This window comes from Mastigoproctus giganteus, chromosome 1, assembly GCF_048544385.1.
Source record: "Mastigoproctus giganteus isolate SK-2022 chromosome 1, ASM4854438v1, whole genome shotgun sequence".
Lineage (NCBI taxonomy): Eukaryota > Metazoa > Arthropoda > Arachnida > Uropygi > Thelyphonidae > Mastigoproctus > Mastigoproctus giganteus.
Window position 1 is genome coordinate 74,975,725 of NC_143575.1, and position 19,719 is coordinate 74,995,443.

At 38.7% G+C, this 19,719-nt stretch overlaps 1 protein-coding gene across 1 annotated transcript in view; it reads right to left on the reverse strand.

Annotated features, from left to right (window-relative positions):
* LOC150090896 (sorting nexin-25-like) overlaps positions 1–19,719 on the reverse strand; it is a 325,882-nt gene that overhangs the window by 38,470 nt on the left and 267,693 nt on the right. Inside the window, exon 21 of the mRNA XM_090376672.1 lies at positions 3,745–3,926. Coding sequence (XP_090232798.1) covers positions 3,745–3,926 — 182 coding nt within the window. The remainder of the gene's footprint in view (positions 1–3,744; positions 3,927–19,719) is intronic.

Genomic DNA, 19,719 nt, shown 5'->3' on the forward strand with positions numbered 1-19,719 from the left:
GGCAGAAATAAGATTTGCGAGGAATACAGCCAGAAAGACAAGATGTGACAAAATCAGGAATGATGTGATTAGGGAGAGAATTCAGGTTGAAAAACTCCAGAATAGGATCAAAAGGTCCCGTTTGAAATGGTTTGGATATGTCAAGAGGATGAACGAGAGGCGTTTGCCACGAAGAATGTTTGATTTACAATTAAGGGACAAAAGACCAAGGGGGAGACCAAGAACGAGATGGCAGGACATGATAAAGACTGATGTCATTAAGAGAGGAGGAAACAGGAGTGAAATCAACAACGGAGAGAAGTACACGGACAGGGCATGGTGGCGAGGCTTCATACGTTGATCCGTGGAATAGTGGAACGATGATAGATGACGATGATGACATTTATGTCAGAATTTTTTTTATAGTAAATATTTTTTTTTTTGTTTAGAAATTGCGAAAATGATGGGCGAATGCAAAAGAGTCATGCTTTCAGTTAAACAAAAACTTGGAATTATTCAAAAGTTTGAAAACAGTGCATCCGTTAAATCTTTGAAGAACCATTATAATTTTGGTGACCAAACCATATGCAACATCATAAAAAATAAACAGAAGCTATTAGATTTAAAATGGACATCGTAAAAAAATAAAGGGAAGCATCATATTGGACACGCGAGTAGTACGTGGTAAGTTTTTCGATTTTTATCTATCACCATATTTTTTACGTAGGTTGCTGAATATTCTTTGATACAGTAAGTTCCCAAATTACGCAACTTCAGACTTACGTAAATTTTTTTTTTTTAAGGATTCTAAAATTTAAATCAAAAAAAAAAAATAAATAAAATAATAAGCAATCAATAATGACGATCACGGCACACACAAATTGCACAAGTGAGATACGGAGTAAAAAAGAAAAAAATAGGAAAGAAGAGAAGATTCTTAAAATTTATTTGTTTTTTTGAAGATTTCAGTGAAGGGGAACATATTTCACCATAATAACGTAAAAACCCACAGAATTCCAGTTATCGGTATTATTGCAAATGCAATAAGATGATCAAGTTTACTACCCATTTATAACAGATTGTGCTAACAGAAAAGCCCAATAAACAGGAAAGTGCAAATTGTTTTTATGGTAGTGACCTCCAGAAATGTGCTTTAGTAAAATGTGAGTTTGCGTGTTGTGATAATATTGAGTTTTCACTTTAACCCTGTGAAGTTTTTTTCAAAATTTTTCATTTTGACTGTTATCATGGTGCCAACCAAGAGAATAAGTGACAACAGTACTAGTAAATCTATCAAGAAAAGAAAAGCGATCGATTTGGATCAGAAAATAATAAGGATGTATGAAAATAGTCAAACATTAACAAGTATCGTGCTGAATTCAGATTTGTCAATAATAATATAGTAGCAATATGTTATTAGTCGTTCTCGAGTTATGTAAAACTCGACTTACGTAAGAAGTCCTGGAACATATCTCTTACGTATGTCAGGGACATCTGTATTTTTGGATTAACCAGGATTTTTTTTTACCATCTATCACGGAAAATCGAGAGTCTACTGTGTAATGGAATATTTTGTAACTTACAAGTTATCCCCTTCAAAATAATTGCCTTGGAATTACCGGAAGTCATCTTCTGTAAGCCCTTTTAACACTTTGGTCATTTTTTTTCTGAATGTCTTCAATGGACTGAAAATGGGTTCCCTTAAGTAAACTTTTCAATTTAAGGAAGGGGGGAAAGTCAGAGGGGATTAAGTCTGGTGGGTAGGGTGCATGTTAACACACAGAAATTGGAAAAAGAAAAAAAAAAAAGTGTGTTGTGTGAACAGAGGGTGTATTGTCAAGTCTCTTCTTTCTCATTTTTTTGCACACCTTGTCAGAACTTCAATGTAGTATGTTTGATTGACAGTCTGATTTGGTTGGATCTATTCAGCCATTATAATTCCTTTGATATTGGTGAAAACAAGAAGTGGTTTTGATTTTGACATTCTCGCTTTTTTTTTGGTTTGGGGGATTGTTTTGTCTTCCATTGCATTGATCGTCTTTTAGTTTCTGGGTCTTACTGGAAGAGCCAACTTTCATTGCAAGTAATTACAGTACTCCGAAAGTCTGGATGCTTTTCAATTTTTTTTTGCGATGTCTTCATAAATTTAGTCTTCTCATTCTTTGATCTAAATTCAAAATTTTTGGCACACACTTTTCTCATGCCTGAATTTTCAGTTAAAATGTGTGCACGCATGTGGTGTGGTATGGTATGGTTGTTTATTGGCACATTAGTTGCTATGGCTATAGTGTGCCTGTTAAAATTTGTCTATAACTGTTTCTTTCTCCATGTCGAGTTCTGATGCAACCATTGTAATGCTTAAACAACATCACTTCTAATCAATGCCCTTACCTGGTCCACATTTTCAAGTTTTCATGGATATCAGATGGCCTCATCATTCATCCTCTTCCACATTCTCTCTCTGCCTTCTAAAAAAATTTTATGCCATTCAAATATGCAAGTTCTTGACATAGTATCTTTCCCATAAACTTGATGCAACAATTCATAACTTTCAGTTGGTGTTTTTCTTTAGTTAATTTGAGGTTGATTTGTTTGATTCTTTTGTCTATCATTTTTTCTGGCAAACTGCAAAAACACAAGGTAATGAAAACCTGTCTCACTGCAAAGTGAATGAGTGCATTGGACCGTGATTTGGAAGGCAAATAGGGAAAGGTTCAAGGTCAACTGCTGTGCCATTGTTTCTCAGGTGGAACTTGGTGTGTATTGGTTGCCTGCAGTCTTGTTATTTAATAGCAACACCTTGTATAAACAAGGACTGTGACCATTCCCATAAAGTACAGAGGTTTTTTATTTATTTATTGAAAATTCAAAGTCTGAAAATAATTGTGGCTGTGCTTAAATTACACCATTTTCTTCACCACATTAACAGTTCATTTAAGATAATATTTATTTTATACATATTGCTTCATACGTGTGACTATCAGAAAACTATTTCTGTTTGGTAACACTGACAGTAAGTGTATGTTGGTTATTTTCCACCACTTACCTATTACATAATAATAATTTGTGTTTCATCTTTATTTTTAAATCAGAGAAAACTGTTAAAACATAAGAGTTTTAAAATAATCATCAATAACAAATCAGAAAGACTAATCTAAAGGCAAAATTATAACCAAACTTATAGGAAGAAAAATACTTTTCTATGTCACAGGCAACAAAGAAAAAGTTTAATGCAAAAATAAAATAACCATGCTATAGAGCTTATATTTAATTTCAGTAAAAATTAAGGATTTACGAATTACTATGAAATTAACCTAGAATTAAAAATTACAATGGTTATAACACTTTGATCTGCCTTTTCCAGACTTTCTTTCTGTGTCTGAGAACAAATATATTTAAAAATAAGGAGTTACACAGCCTCTTTTACTCTTGGGTTCTTGTGCTACACTTGGATCTGACTCTCAGTAATAACAATAATGGCACAAACCCAAAAGCAAAAAGATACTACGTAAGCCCTTGTTTTTTTAAATTTTTTAGTTCTTAGTTATAGGAGGCCATCTGGAAGAGGCAGACCAAATGTATAGCCATTATTCTTAATTTCAGTATAATTCCATAGTCATTCCTAAATTCCAAATTTTACTGATATTAAATGTAAACTGTAAAGCAGTTATTTTTACGTTAAACTTTTCTTTGTCACCTTTCATAGAGAAAAGTGTTTTTTCTTCCTGTCAATACTACCAATATATTAGAAGTAACCAAACTTACCAGGAATGTTATTTAAAAACTGTTGTTTTGCATGCTCCCGTGTTTCCCGTTTTTCACAATCATTTCGTAAAGGGAATGGCTTTATTAGTTCTCCATTTGGCCATATAGAATCTCTAAACATTTGAAAGTAGTAAAGAAGCATTGGTTCTGAAGTTATCCATGCAACAGTTTCATGCAATTGCCTAGAATTATACACATTCACAGTTAAAATTTTTTTAAAATCATATTTTTGAATATGTCATAGAATTATATGCTAACTGAAAGAATGAACATTTCTTTAATTTACTAGCCTAATCTACTGTCCATGATGTTTTCAGCATGATGATTAACTTCCATAAGCATTTCTGAACGAGTAATACAGATAATAAAATGTAACGTGATACAAATAATAAAAAAAAAATCTCATGCATATGTGCATAACATCTGTAAGAGTAATATTACATGGTCAAGTTCTGTATATTTCAGTTTCTGTGAGCTTTGTAAAGGAGTACTTACCACTTATCACTTTCTTTACAGGTTAATTTGCTATGCAGTACTCTTTTAAAAATGTAGCTGTGTAAATGGAGAGTATTATAATGTATGTGCAGCAGTGAGTTGTTTACTTTTACAAAATCAAATAGACAAAGTTCGGCCCTCATCCAGTAAGGAAATAAAGTAAAGGAAAGTTAATGAAATCATGACAGGAGGAAGAGAAAGCAAAATAAAAACCTAAAACAATAACAGCATCAAGATCTTTTGCATCCAACTGTTAATTCTGATGATGGTTGAGCCCAGAAGAGTTTAGACATACATTGTGACTGTATATATGTATGGAATTAGACTTGTAGTAGTTAAGTAGTAGACTGTGCACGAGCAGAACACAGTTGTGGTTTTCAGTGCTCTGTATATGTCTAAAAATCTTGTGTTATTGTCAGTCTGAAGATTTTATGTTCCCCTGTTTTTGGAATTCTGTGAACTCTCCGATGAACCTGTCAATTCTGAAATGAAGTTTAAAGGTAACATTTCATTTCATTTTCTAAATAGTTATACCGACTTGACTGAGCTTTAATGGGATTCATACTTGCTCTGCCCATTTCAGCAGCATATCCCTTTGACCTTGAACGGAAGTCTTTTTGCTTCGACTAGTTCAAGGTTGATGAGAAGCACCTTCAAAGACTAGAGCCATTAACAATCTGTTTGGCAGACCATTGTTTCTGTGCCTCAACCATAGACGCACAATTGATTGTCACAAACAACATCATAAAAGTTTAGTGTAGTGGGACATCAGGCTGTTTGTTTGTTTCACAGAAATTTGTGTGACTGTTCTACAGAAAGCATCTTCTGAAAAACAACAATGCAGCCTTTAGAAATATGCCTGTGTCAAAAAGGTCTCAAACCAGCCAGGGCTGCCATAAGAGAGCTCAACAAACTATTCTTTATAGGGGGACCATGTGAAAGGCCCCTTTGCAGTAAGTGTAGTGGAATTTAACAAATTTTTAAAATGTCAAAACTCTCTAAATTTAAAATGTCAAAACTCACACAGAGATAAGGAATGCAGAATTGGAATTTGGGGAGAACAATGCATACAGAAAGGATAGAAGGGTGGTAATACTGTTAGTTAAGAAACACACAAAATCTAAAGAAGTTCTTCCTGTTGACATGGGCGGACAGTGCAGTGTTGAGTCAGTTTGGTGTGATATAAACACGGAAAATCAAGTTGAGAGTAGGAGTGAGTTATAGACCTAACTCACTCCTACTCTATTAGTGAGTTATGATCACTAATAAATCACCGCTGATAATCAGTTCAAGTGTACAGAGAAATAGAGTGGGCCAGTAAATCAAATTGTCTTATAACAGGAGATTTTAACTTCCCAGATATAGACTAGAACTTGTGGGTTAGTCATTCACAGACTAGCAAGACTTTTGTGGATTTATTGGATGATTGTTTTCTACAGCAGCATGTTAGAGAGGCTGTTGTTGTTGTTTGGTTTTTAGGAGCATTAGCAACTAAGGCAATATTGCTCCGGGGATATGCAGTGGTCATTCCCTGACCTTTCTGCATCCTCCATATTTGGTGGTCACGGGCTCGAACCCAGGTATAATTAAGAAGTGTATGCTACGCACTGCTGCTCCTGCCAACCGATGCGATTAGAGAGGCAACCAGAGGGAGTAATACTCTTGAACTGATTATTAGTGGTAATTCTTCTTGCATTAAAAATCAGCAGATAAAGGAACCACTAAGTGGCAGTGATTGCAATGTACTGACGTGAGATTTACTTAAAGATGTAACTACCATCACGAGTAAAGGGAAAGGTTTTTGCTTTCATAAATGTGACTACAGTGGTCTCAACTGATGATGTTACCAACAGCTAAATAGGAATCATTCAAGGAATTAATCTTGGAAGCTACTAGACTTTTCATACCAATTAAGAAATATTGTTCAAGGTTTAGGCCTAAATGGACGTCAGGTGAACTAGTGACACTCGTGGCAGAAAAGAAAAATGCATGGGATGCATATAAATAAATTATTATCAGGAGACACAGATGCTTATGGTAGATATACGATAGTCTGTAATCAAGTCACAAAGGACGTTAGGCAAGCAAAGGTAGATTACGAGAAATCTTTGGCAAACGATGGAAAGAAAAACATTAAAGGCTTCTTTACTTATATAAACTCTAAAAGGAAGAAGGGGATGAATCAGATTGGTTCAATTGATATCAATGGTTTGACTGTAGATGATCAATCTGTGCAAATGTGTCCCCAATTCACAAAGGGGGACCAAAGGGTAACATGAATAATTACAGACCTGTTAGTTTAACTTCTGTTCCAGGGAAATTAATGGAAGCACTGGTTAAGGAAGCAATGCAGGATTATCTAGACAAGACTGCAGTTATAGTTCACACACAGCATGGGTTTGTTAATTAGTCAGACAAGACAGCGAGTCTTGTCTGACTAATTTGATTGGATACTATGATGTGGTAACAAAGGAATTGGATGAAAAAAATAATTTTGATATCATATACATTCAGTCCTCGTATAACATGTGTTTACACTACACGAATTTGATCATACACAATTTATAAATAGGGGAAACGATATCGTATATAGCATGAACCGAATTCGCTTATGCAAGATTTGCCTTTGTGTTTATAAGAAATGGCAGTCAAACGAGGAATCACACCAACTGAACACAACACGATAGGAATGAAGAGAAGATTCTGAAAATGTATTTATGTTTTTTATATCAGTGAAGGGGAAACACATTTCACCATAATAACTTAAAAACCCACACAATTCCAGCTATCAATATTATCGCAAATGCAATTAGATCGAGTTTACTACCAGTTTATAACAGGTTCCATTAGCAGAAACCCAACTGGAAATTGCTTTTATTGTTTTATGGTAGTAACCCCCAGAAATGTGCTTTAGTAAAATGTGAGCTAGTGAGGTGTTCATAGTGTGTCTCTGCCTTTACAGTGTTGTTTATTCAGTTGCTACACATGTGTGGCTTTGTTCATGTGTATCAAGCGTGCTTCCTCATTTTGTAATTGTGCTTTATTCCCTAAAAATGAGTAAAATACTTAAAAGGTGTGAAAAGGAAGCATCCTGGTGAAGATACTACAGATTCAGAGAGAAAAAAGAAAAGCAATATCAATACACAGAGGCGGACTGAGTCAAAAATTCTTACCCAGGAAAATTTGTAGTGGCCTCACTAGAGTTTGCCAAAATCACATCGACCTCTGACCCAGCGGGGTTTTCCCGGTAAGGCTTATGGCAGTCCGCCTCTGTCGATAGAGAAAAAATATGAAATTGTGAAACGCTTTGAGCGAAATGAAAGACCATGTGATATTGCACGTGCTACAGGCCTAAATGAGGCAATGCCGAGAATTACAAAGAATGCAGAGAAAATAAAAACAACTTTCATAGCAGGAACAACTCAAAGTGTAATTAAAAATCCATTAGATTACGACACAAAGAATTGGAAGAGATGGAACGGCTGTCATCTGTTTGGATAGAAAATCAAACAAAACAAGTTTGCTTACGATAGAAGCAAAAGCTTGTTTTCTACATCAGCATGTTCGGGAGGCAACTAGAGGGAGTAATACTCTTGATTTGATTATAAGTAGTGATTCTTCACGCATTAAGAATCTGCAGATAAATGAACCACTAGTTGGCAGTGATCACAGTGTGCTGAAGTGAGATTTACTCAAAGAGGTAACTACCATTAGAGGTAAACGGAAGAGTTATTGCTTTCGTAAAGGCGACTACGATGGACTGAGACAGTATTTAAATTATATACAGTAGGACCAACTGATGATGTTACCAACAGCAAATTCAAAATGGGGAGCATTCAAAGAACTTATCTTGGAAGCTACTAGGCTTTACATACTAACTAAGAAATATTGTTCAAAGTTTAGGCCTAAATGGATTTCAGATGAACTAATGAGACATATGACAGAGAAGAAAAATGCATGGGATACATACAAATTAACACGTGACACAGAAGCCTATGATATATAGAAGTTGATCTATAACCAAGTTACAAAGGAGGTTAGGCAGGCGAAGGCAGATTACGAGAAATCTTTGGCAAGGGATGCAAAGAAAAACAGCAAAGAGTTCTTTACTTATGTAAACTCTAGAAGGAAGGGGATGAATCAGATTTGTCCACATGATATCGATGGGTCAACAGTTGATGATCCTGCTCAGGTAGCTAACAAACTAAATGAATATTTTGCATCGACATTCACACATGAGGAGTTATTCAGGGAGGGGAATGCCAGAGGTGTATTCAACTTTGGCCGTAAGCTAGAGAGTCTTATAATAACTGAGAGTAAAGTGGAGGAGAAATTGTTGAAGATAAAGACAAGAAAGGCACCTGGGATGGATGGGATCTATCCAGTTATATTAAAGGAGGCAGCAGAGGAAGTAAGCAAACCCTTAGCCATAATTATGAGAGCTTCCTTGGACTCAGGGGAAGTACCCACAGATTGGAGATGTCCAAATGTGACCCCAATTCACAAAGGAGGATCAAAGGCTGACACAAGTAATTATAGACCTGTGAGTTTAAGTTCTGTTCCAGGAAAATTAATGGAGGCAAGGCACTGGTTAAAGAAGCACTGCAGGATCATCTAGACAAGACTTCAGTTATAGTTCGGACACAGCATGGTTTTGTTAAGGGGAAGTCTTGCCTGACCAATTTGATTGGATACTATGATGCAGTCACAAAAGAACTGAATGCAGGGAATAACTTTGATATTATATACTTGGATCTTAGAAAGGCTTTTGATACTGTTGCACATGGAAGACTGCTGCACAAATTGGAGCAGTGTGGCATTGGAGGCAAATTGCTTCTGTGGATAAAAGGGTGGTTGAGGGAGAGAAGACAGCGAGTGGTAATCAATGGACACTGCTCATCGTGGACTAATGTTATAAGTGGAGTCCCTCAGGGTTCAGTGTTGGGTCCATTATTGTTTTCTGTATATATAAATGATATTGATGATGGTATATCAAGCTTAATGTCCAAGTTTGCAGACGATACGAAGGTTGGCAGGGTTGTCAAGGACACTACTGACGCTATGCTGCGGCAACAGGATCTGGAAAGGTTGAGCAGATGGGCTGAGAGGTGGCAAATGAAGTTTAACATTGACAAATGTAAAGTACTACATATGGGAAACAGCAACCCCAGAGTAACGTATCAACTCTGTGGTACTACACTGACAGTGGTAGAGAATGAAAAGGACCTGGGGGTAATTGTGCCGGCAGATATGAAGTTCTCTGAGCAGTGTAGACGGGCTGCAAGAGTAGCTGATGGTGTCTTGTCAATGATATACAGGAATTTTTCTAGCAGGGATAAGGAGGTGATTATTCCCTTGTATAAGGCAATGGTCAGGCCACACCTTGAGTATGTATACAGGTCTGGAGGCCTCATTTCAAGAAGAATGTAGAACTGCTGGAACAAGTACAGAGAACGGCAACAAGATTAGTGAATGGAACAAAGGGGTACTCTTACGAAGAAAGGCTTAAGTTTCGCAAATTACAGTGTCTGGAGACTAGGCACCAGCGAGGTGATCTGATAGAGGTGTATAAAGCCTTGAATGGTTTGAGCATGCTCAATGCTGATGGGATTCTTCCTCTTGCTCAGAATAATCACCTGAGAGGGCATAAATTCAAATTGAGGAAAGCAGATGTAGGATAGACGTGAGGAAATTTGCCTTTAGCCAGCGGGTGGTTGGTTGGTGGAACAGACTTCCATCCCTTGTCGTGGAGGTTGATGGACTGAATAAATTTAAGGCTCAGCTGGACAGGTATTTCGAATGAACGGAGGGGTGAAGTGGAAGAAGTTTTTTTTTTTTTGGTTGATACTGCATAAGTTTGCTTTCTTGCATCATATGCCTCTACTAATGCTAATGCTAATTATTCACCTGAGGGGACATAAAGTAAAATTGAGGAAAGACAATTATAGAATAGATGTGCAGAAATTCGCATTTAGTCAGTGGGTGATTGATAGTTGAAACTTTCATCTGTTGTAGTGCAGGTCAACAACTTAAATAAGTTCAAGGCAGAACTAGACCAACATTTGGAGTGAATGGATGGGTGAAATGGGAAGGTTTTTTTTTTTTTTTTTTTTTTTTTTTGGCTGATGCTATATAAGCTTGCTTTCTTGTATCATATGCCTCTACTAATGCTAATGCTTGCTATTTCTGTCCTGTTTACTCTATAGTCACCATTATGAGAGGCTTGAAAAAAACTGGTGATCCTCTCTCACCTAAAAATGGCGATATTCAAATTTATACATCAAACACCCGACAACAGGATGTTTTTCTCAAAGCACCAGAAACCCATGAAAAAATACTAGCACCCAACCGAATGCCACTGTTGATCTCCGCATAATGAGTGAGAATTTAAATTCCATGTGGACACCTCCGGAACCTCAGGTTTCCATTGCTACAGTTTGCATGACCACCCAGACCAACTCATGGCAGCTCCAATCGAATGGGCAAGAACAAAGAAATATTTTTCCAGATCTGGAAGAAAATAATAAGGCAGAAAAAGGACTGAAAGACTGGGAATCATCGATGATCAAGCCTGCAAGTCAAATGAACTTTTCACTGGTTGAGTTACTGCATGCGTTCAGGTCTGAAATGCTCCAAGGTGTTCAAGAAAAAAACTGATCATCTCTCTCTCTCTCTCTCTCTCCCTCTCCGTCTTGAAGCTCAACTCCCACAACAGCCTGGTTATCACATGTCGAAAACTGCACCAACGTCACTGAAGCCAACCCCCTTGTAAGAAATTACTGACACTGCTCCCTGCACCCAGCTTGATGGGGAGCCTTTCAATTTAATTGGACCATGTGTACAAACTGAATATTCTACAAACTATGTACGACCACAGACTTGAGAATTTGACCAACAACTCAGTTGCCAAGCACATAAGACCACACAATCAGAATTTGACTGCCAACTCAGAGGCCAATGATGTAAGACCACCACATCTCGGGGAAAAATTCCTGCCACAGTCTATTCCAAAGATAGGAGACTTGCAGCCAGTCATTTGTTTTTCCACCAAATGCAGGTCCACACCCATATAACTACAACCTCTTCAACTAGTCGACGTCTTTTGGACGCGACTGCTGTAAGAATGGTGGTTGCGTCCAAAATAAGGCCAATGGCCCATCCCAGAAGTATGTTTGTTTCCCAGTTGGACCCACAGACACCACCTCAACAAATTACCTCAGCCCTCTTGCAAGATTTAAATGTCCATGCTGCAGTATATCAGTTGCCAGCCAAGAGCAAGAACTATGCATCTTTCAAAATTGTTTGTGATCCATGGGCATTTCATCTTATAAGCAACACTGCTTTCTGGCCCTTAGGGGCTATAATCCGCCCCCATTTTGAGAATCGAAGCCAGATTCCCCACACTGAATCACACCAACCTTCAGGCCCCTCTTAACCACAGCTGACTCCTGATAGTGCCTCAGCAAATTTCTGTCGGTCACTCTGCAGTTGATCAAGCTACAAATTCCCAAACTCATTTGTTCAAGTGTGCAGCTTCATTTGACAGCAGGAAGCGTGTGAAATCCCCATATCCTTTCCTGTTGAAATGCTTATCACCAAGAGGTCATACTGATCCCCAGCAATGAATGCATGTCCTGCAGTAAGAAAGAAGGTTCCCCTCACGACGTCTTTCGTTCTCATGTATCAAAAATGTTTGTAGTGTATGTAACAAGATTGACACCATGGAGGTGATCCTCCTTGCAAGAAAATCAACATTCTTTCCATTACTGAAATGTGGTTAGAACCTGATCAGGAGTGCATTACTATTGCTCTGCCTGCAGGTTTTCAAGCTGAGTTTACTTTTAGAGAGTTTTGACGGGGTGGTGGAGTTGCAACCTTTTTTAATCAGTCAAAGTTTAATTTAATTAATAAGAAGTTGAGTGAGTCCACCAATTTTGAAGTGGTGCCTCCGTAGCCAGGTGGGCAGGAGCGGCAGTGCGTAGCACACGCTTCTTGATTAGACCGGGGTTCGAGCCCGTCACCACCAAATACGGAGGATGCGAAAAGGTCAGGGAATGACCACTGCATATCCCCGGAGAAATATGGCCTTAGTTGCTAATGTTCCTAAAAACCAAATAACAACAACCAATTTTGAAGCACTGATCTTAATCCTAGTCTATGTTCCTCCAATGCCTACTCAGGATATTATTACCAAAGTTGTTAACTGGATCTTAAATCACCTCCACCCATCTGCAGCTCATGTTGTGATGGGCGATTTCAACATACCAACTCAATGTGAATCTCTGAGGGAGCACCTAATTGAAGACATGAAATCCACTCAAATCCCCCTCGTTAATGACATGCCCAGTAGAGGAATCAGCTCAACCTTATGTTCTCATGCACACAATGCACAAATTTATGATCCCCCTGAAATATCATTTAACTTCTGATCACGACCCCTCTTGTTTTGCAAATTTTACTCCCTCTATGCAAAGAGAGACTGTCCATAAGTCATGTGAATCTGTTCATAAGCAGAGTAAAATGCCCAAAATCATCAGCCCAAATTTTCTAAATACTGAAAAATGCATTATGGCTGCTATACTCATTTCTTGGCATATCCTTGGCAAAACCATTTTTATATATATATATAGGCGCCTCCGTAGCCAGGTGGGAAGGAGCAGCAGTGCGTAGTACACGCTTCTTGATTAGACCGGTGTTCGAGCCCGTCACCACCAAATACGGAGGATGCGGAAAGGTCAGGGAATGACCACCGCATATCCCGGAGCAATATGGCCTTAGTTGTTAATGCTCCTAAAAACCAAAATAACAATAACAACAACAATAACCATTTTTATGAACTGGATTAATAATGTTGCAAACTTTTCCACCTCCAAGAAGGTTAAAATCATCTCCCACCTGAAAGTGTGTGGAACAAGGACCTCAATGCAGCTTTTTAACTGAAACAACAACTTCACAAAATTTGGAGGGAGACAAATGACGTTGGTGATCGAATTTCATACTCAAAAGCACGGGCCCACTTCAACAGACAAAAATCATCAGCAATTGCAAATTTCTGCAATGCTCAGCTTCATATGAGAAAAATTTCTTATCATCATAGGTGCCTTAACAATCAAATCCTTGTTGATCCTGACCAATGGATGGACCACATTAAGAGGTTTCAATTGTCAAATGCTTCTCCCAAAACTTGACGTGCCAGATCACATGTCTTATCTGGATATATTATAACTCCTAGATCCCCTTCTTCCTCTACTGTTTTTAATTCAATCCCACCAAGTGTATAATTTATTTTGGGGTTGCTATTCCCCAAGTGTAAAGACCTTGTAAAAAATAACTACCACTGAAATCAGACTAACTGGTCTGCAGCTACTGACTTCGCTCTTAGAATTACTGCAATATTTTCTTAATGGTATGTGTGCATTCATGGCTTCTGTAATTTTTTCTTTAAAGGTATTCCCTAATTCAAGTGTATTCACCCTCACTTTGCAATCTACTCAATTAATGGATGCCATGTAGCATCTTAACTATCAAAGTCTACATCTTCTGAAATTAAAACACAAGCTTTTACCTTTAACTACTACAACATCTTTCTTCATCTTGCAACTGATGACTGTGTGAACACTACCTACCAATGGTTCCTGTATTCTCTGTGATGTCATCTAATTCATGAGTAATGATGAGGTCAAAAATATTCTCAATGGTGGGAGAGAAACTCACCAAGGTGAGTTTCTCTCCCACTTTTCCAATCAGTCTGGGGCAGATTGAAGTAATCCATAATAAGACATTTGTGCTTGCTTGCCCATTCCATTTATATGTAAAGACTCTCAACATACTCTTCACAATCTTCTGGTCTGTAGATTACTCCCACGCTCATTATACCTTTGTTTCCAACTTACACCACACAGATTCTATGCTGCCAGACGTAACTTCAGACTGAACAAAAGCTCTTTTTGCACTCTCAGGCTTTCATTTGATAAGAAGCATGACAGTACCCCCCACCTTTATTTTCCCTATCTTTCCTAAATACTTTATACATATCATAGTGGAAATCATCATCCCCAAATTTCCAGGTGGTATCACGTTTCTGTTAGCCTTATTATGTCAGCATTAGTTGTTCTAACTAGGAGTTAAAATTCAGCCATTTTATTGACAACAATCCTTGCATTACTGTAGATATGGTTAAGACTAAGAATTCTTTTACAGTTTACTACGCAGATACACCAGGCGATATCATATAACCCTTTTGTAAGTGTATTTCTGGAGAATATGCAAGAGATCTACAGTAAAAATTTTCAAGGAATCTGAAGATTAATAAAAATTGAAAAACTATGCACATAAATACTTTTAAATTATCCTCAACAGACAAAGTTCAGCTTTCCATAAAATTCAAATATATAGTAATGAAGCAATTGCAATAAATAATGTCATACTTCTAAATATTAATTTTTTCTCATTTTGACTTTATAGCCAAAAATTAGAGCACAATTACTGTTAAAAACCATAAAAAAAATAAATAAAAACTCATCAATACTCTTTTTTTTTCTTTTTTTTTTTTGCAGTAATATCCCCTATGTATTACTTGAATTAGTTTCCTCCACTTCTGGTTTTAAATTTCAGAGAATTTCTTTAACTTTGTCTTATGTAAATCTACATTGTATTGAATCTTGAATGGAAATACCTGAATGCTTTCATGAACTAGTGGCCTCAATGTCTCACCGTGTGACTGCCCTAATTCAGGCAAAGAGGCGCCTCTGTAGCCAGGTGGGAAGGAGCAGCAGTGCGTAGCACAGGCTTCTTGATTAGACCGGGGTTCGAGCCTGTCACCGCTAAATACGGAGGATGCGGAAAGGTCAGGGAATGACCACCGAACATCACGGAGCAATATGGCCTTAGTTGCTAATGCTCCTAAAAATAAAAAAAATAAAAAAAAAAAAAAAAAAATATTCAGGCAAAAGATGGGCCTACCCATTCCTAGGTAGGTATCCCATGGAAAGAGTATGCCTTCCTATTCCACTTTTCAAAACTATTATAAATACAATAAATAGTGTATTTATTGTATTTATAATGCAAATATAAATATAACACAAATATACAACTATAATATATAATGATATACACTGAAAGGACAAAATTCATAGGGTTCCTGGGCAACGCGACGCTGTCACCCTTCTTGCTAGTGGACGAACCCACCACACTGCATTCACGTAGATGGTAATTCGATGTCAGTATAGATAAACATCACGAGTTAACCGAATTTGAAAGAAGGATGATAGTGGGTGCTTGACACATGAATCACTCTATCGCAGAGGTGGTACAGAAATTGCAGTATTCCTGTTTGACAGTATCAAGAGTGTATCGGGAATACGCCATTTCCGGAATAAAATCTCATAGTGGACAGTGCTGTGGGTGGAGATAGGCTGTGGATGAACGTGGTCGTCTACGTCATTCTCACATTGTTTCAGCCAACCACAGAGCAACAGTGGTACAAATCACAGCTGACTTCAACGAGTGCCAGAAATGTATCCACCAACACCATCAGGCAATCATTAGCCGCAATAGGTTATGGGATCTGCCAACCCACCAGTCCCAATCCCATTGCTAACACTATGACACAGGACTCTACACCTCAACTGGGTGAAAGAACATTGGCACTGCACCTTGGATGATTGGAGATGGGTCTCCTGGTTCGGTGAGTCCCATTTCCAGTTATTTCGAGTGGATGGAAGGGTTCATATCTGGTGGAAACTGCACAAAAAGCTATACACCTGTCATGTCAACAAGGAACTGTTCAGGCAGGTGGACAGTCAGTAAAGGTCTGGGGCATGTTCAACTGGCAATGTTGGGACCTCTGGTATGTCTAGATGCATCTCTGAAAAGTACAGGTTACGTGTCCATCCTTGCAGACCATCTGCATCCCTTCATAGTCATCATGCACCCATAGAGCCATGGTGAGTAGAACATGGTCGAAGAGCATTGCCCATTCCATTACTGACTGTCTTCCATTACCAAGTGTCCATCCTTGCAGACCACCTGCATCCCTTTTAGCATTAGCATTAGTAGAGGCATTTGATGCAAGAAAGCAAGCTTATGCAGCATCAGCCAAAAAAAAAAAAAAAAAAACCCACTTCCACTTCACCCCTCTGTTCGTTCCAAATACCTGTCCAGCTGAGCCTTAAACTTATTTAGGCTATCAACCTCCACCACAAGGGATGGAAGTCTGTTCCACCAACCAACCACCCGCTGGCTAAAGGCAAATTTCCTCACGTCTATCCTACATCTGTCTTTCCTCAATTTGAATTTATGCCCTCTCAGGTGATTTTTCTGAGCTAGAGGAAGAATCCCATCAGCATTGAGCATGCTTAAACAATTCAAGGCTTTATACACCTCTATCAGATCACCTCGCTGGTGCCTAGTCTCCAGACACTGTAATTTGCAAAACTTAAGCCTTTCTTCATAAGAGCACCCCTTTGTTCCATTCACTAATCTTGTTGCCCTTCTCTGTACTCGTTCCAGCAGCTCTACATCCTTCTTGAAATGAGGCCTCCAGACCTGTATACAGTACTCTAGGTGTGGCCTGACCATTGCCTTATACAATGGAATAATCACCTCCTTATCCCTGCTGGAAAAATTCCTGTATATCATTGACAATACTCCATGAGCTACTCTTGCAGCCCATCTGCACTGCTCAGAGAACTTCATATCTGCCTGCACAACCACCCCCAAGTCCCTTTCATTCTCTACCACTGTCAGTGTTGTACCACAGAGTTGATACGTTGCTCTGGGGTTGCTGTTTCCCATGTGTAGTATTTTACATTTGTCAATGTTAAACTTCATTTGCCACCTCTCAGCCCATCTGCTTAACCTTTCCAGATCCTGTTGCAGCAGCATAGTGTCAGTAGTATCCTTGACAACCCTGCCAACCTTTGTATCATCTGCAAACTTGGACATTAAGCTTGATATACCATCATCAATATCATTTATATATACAGAAAACAATAATGGACCCAACACTGAGCCCTGAGGGACTCCACTAATAACATTAGTCCACGATGAGCAGTGTCCATTGATTACCACTCTCTGTCTTCTCCCCCTCAACCAACCTTTTATCCATAGCAGCAATTTGTCTCCAATGTCACACTGCTCCAATTTGTGTAGCAGTCTTCCATGTGCAACAGTATCAAAAGCCTTTCTAAGATCCATGTATATAATATCAAAGTTATTCCCTGCATCCAGTTCTTTTGTGACTGCATCATAATATCCAATCAAGTTGGTCAGGCAACACATCCCCTTAACAAAACCATGCTGTGTCTGAGCTATAACTGAAGTCTTGTCTAAATGATCCTGCAGTGCTTCTTTAACCAGTGCCTCCATTAATTTTCCTGGAACAGAAGTTAAGCTCACTGGTCTATAATTACTTGTGTCAGCCTTTGATCCTCCTTTGTGAATTGGGGTCACATTTGCACATTTCCAGTCTATGGGTACCTCCCCTGAGTCCAAGGAAGCTCTCATAATTATGGCTAAGGGTTTGCTTACTTCCTTTGCTGCCTCCTTTAATATAACTGGATAGATCCCATCCACCCCGGGTGCCTTTCTTGTGTTTATCTTCAACAGTTTCTCCTCCACTTTACTCCCAGTTATTTCAAGATTCTGTAGCTTACTGCTAGAGTTGAATACACCTCTGGCATTCCCCTTGCTGAATAACTCCTCATGTGTGAATGTCGATGCAAAATATTCATTTAGTTTGTTAGCTACCTGAGCAGGATCATCAACACTTGACCCATCAATATCAAGTGGACCAATCTCATTCATCCCCTTCCTTCTAGAGTTAACATAAGTAAAGAACTCTTTGCTGTTTTTCTTTGCATCCCTTGCCACGGATTTCTCATAATCTGCCTTTGCCTGCCTAACCTCCTTTGTAACTTGGTTGCATATCAACTTGTATCTATTATAGGCTTCTGTGTCATGTGTTAATTTGTAAGTATCCCATGCATTTTTCTTCTCTGCCATATGCCTCATTAGTTCATCTGACATCCATTTTGGCCTAAATCTTGAACAATATTTCTTAGTTGGTATGTAAAGCCTAGTAGCTTCCAAGATAAGTTCTTTGAATGCTTCTCATTTTGAATTTGCTGTTGGTAACATCATCAGTTGGTTCCACTGTATAGAATTTAAATACTGTCTCAGTCCATCGTAGTCGCCTTTACGGAAGCAATAACCCTTCCCTTTACCCCTAATGGTAGTTACCTCTTTGAGTAAATCCCACTTCAGCACACTGTGATCACTGCCACCTAGTGGTTCGTTTAGCTGCAGATTCTTAATGCATGAAGAATCACTGCTGATAATCAAATCAAGAGTATTACTCCCTCTAGTTGCCTCCCGAACATGCTGATGTAGAAAACAATCATCCAATAAATCCACAAAAGCCCTGCTAGTGTGTGAGTAACCAGCCCCCAAATTCCAGTCAATATCTGGGAAATTAAAATCTCCCATTATAAGACTCTCTGATTTACAGGCCCACTCTATTTCCCTGTACAGTTCCTTATTATACTCATCAGAGTCATTAGGCCTATAGCACACTCCTACTCTCAATTTTGATCTCCCAATGCTTATGTCACACCAAACTGACTCAACACTGCACTGTCCGGCGATGTCGACTGGCTTCACTTCCTTGGTTTTTATGTGTTTCTTAACTAATAGCATAACCCCTCCCCCCTTCCTATCCTGTTTATCCTTTCTGTAGACGTTGTACTCCCCAAATTGCAGTTCTGCATCCCTTATATCTGTGTGACACCACGTCTCTGATATCCCAACAATATCTGCCTTTGATGTTTTGAGCAATACCTCAAATTCATCAAATTTATTTACTAAACTCCTAGCATTGGTGTACACGCAAGTATACCTGCACCTGTTTCTATTCTTAGCTACCCTAACACAACCCATGTGTTTACTTGTACCGCAATGGCTCCCAGCAGTCTCTGAAATACCATGCATCTTGTTTTCCAGGCTTCTGCTCATTCTAATAGAAGCAGTGCAAGAATCTCTTTCACCATCAGGCAATCATTAGCCGCAATAGGTTATGGGATCTGCCAACCCACCAGAGTCCCATTGCTAACACTATGACACAGGACTCTACACCTCAACTGGGTGAAAGAACATTGGCACTGCACCTTGGATGATTGGAGATGGGTCTCCTGGTTCGATGAGTCCCATTTCCAGTTATTTCGAGTGGATGGAAGGGTTCATATCTGGTGGAAACTGCACAAAAAGCTATACACCTGTCATGTCAACAAGGAACTGTTCAGGCAGGTGGACAGTCAGTAATGGTCTGGGGCATGTTCAACTGGCACATGTTGGGCCCTCTGGTATGTCTAGATGCATCTCTGAACAGTACAGGTTACGTGTCCATCCTTGCAGACCATCTGCATCCCTTCATAGTCATCATGCACCCATAGAGCCATGGTGAGTAGAACATGGTCGAAGAGC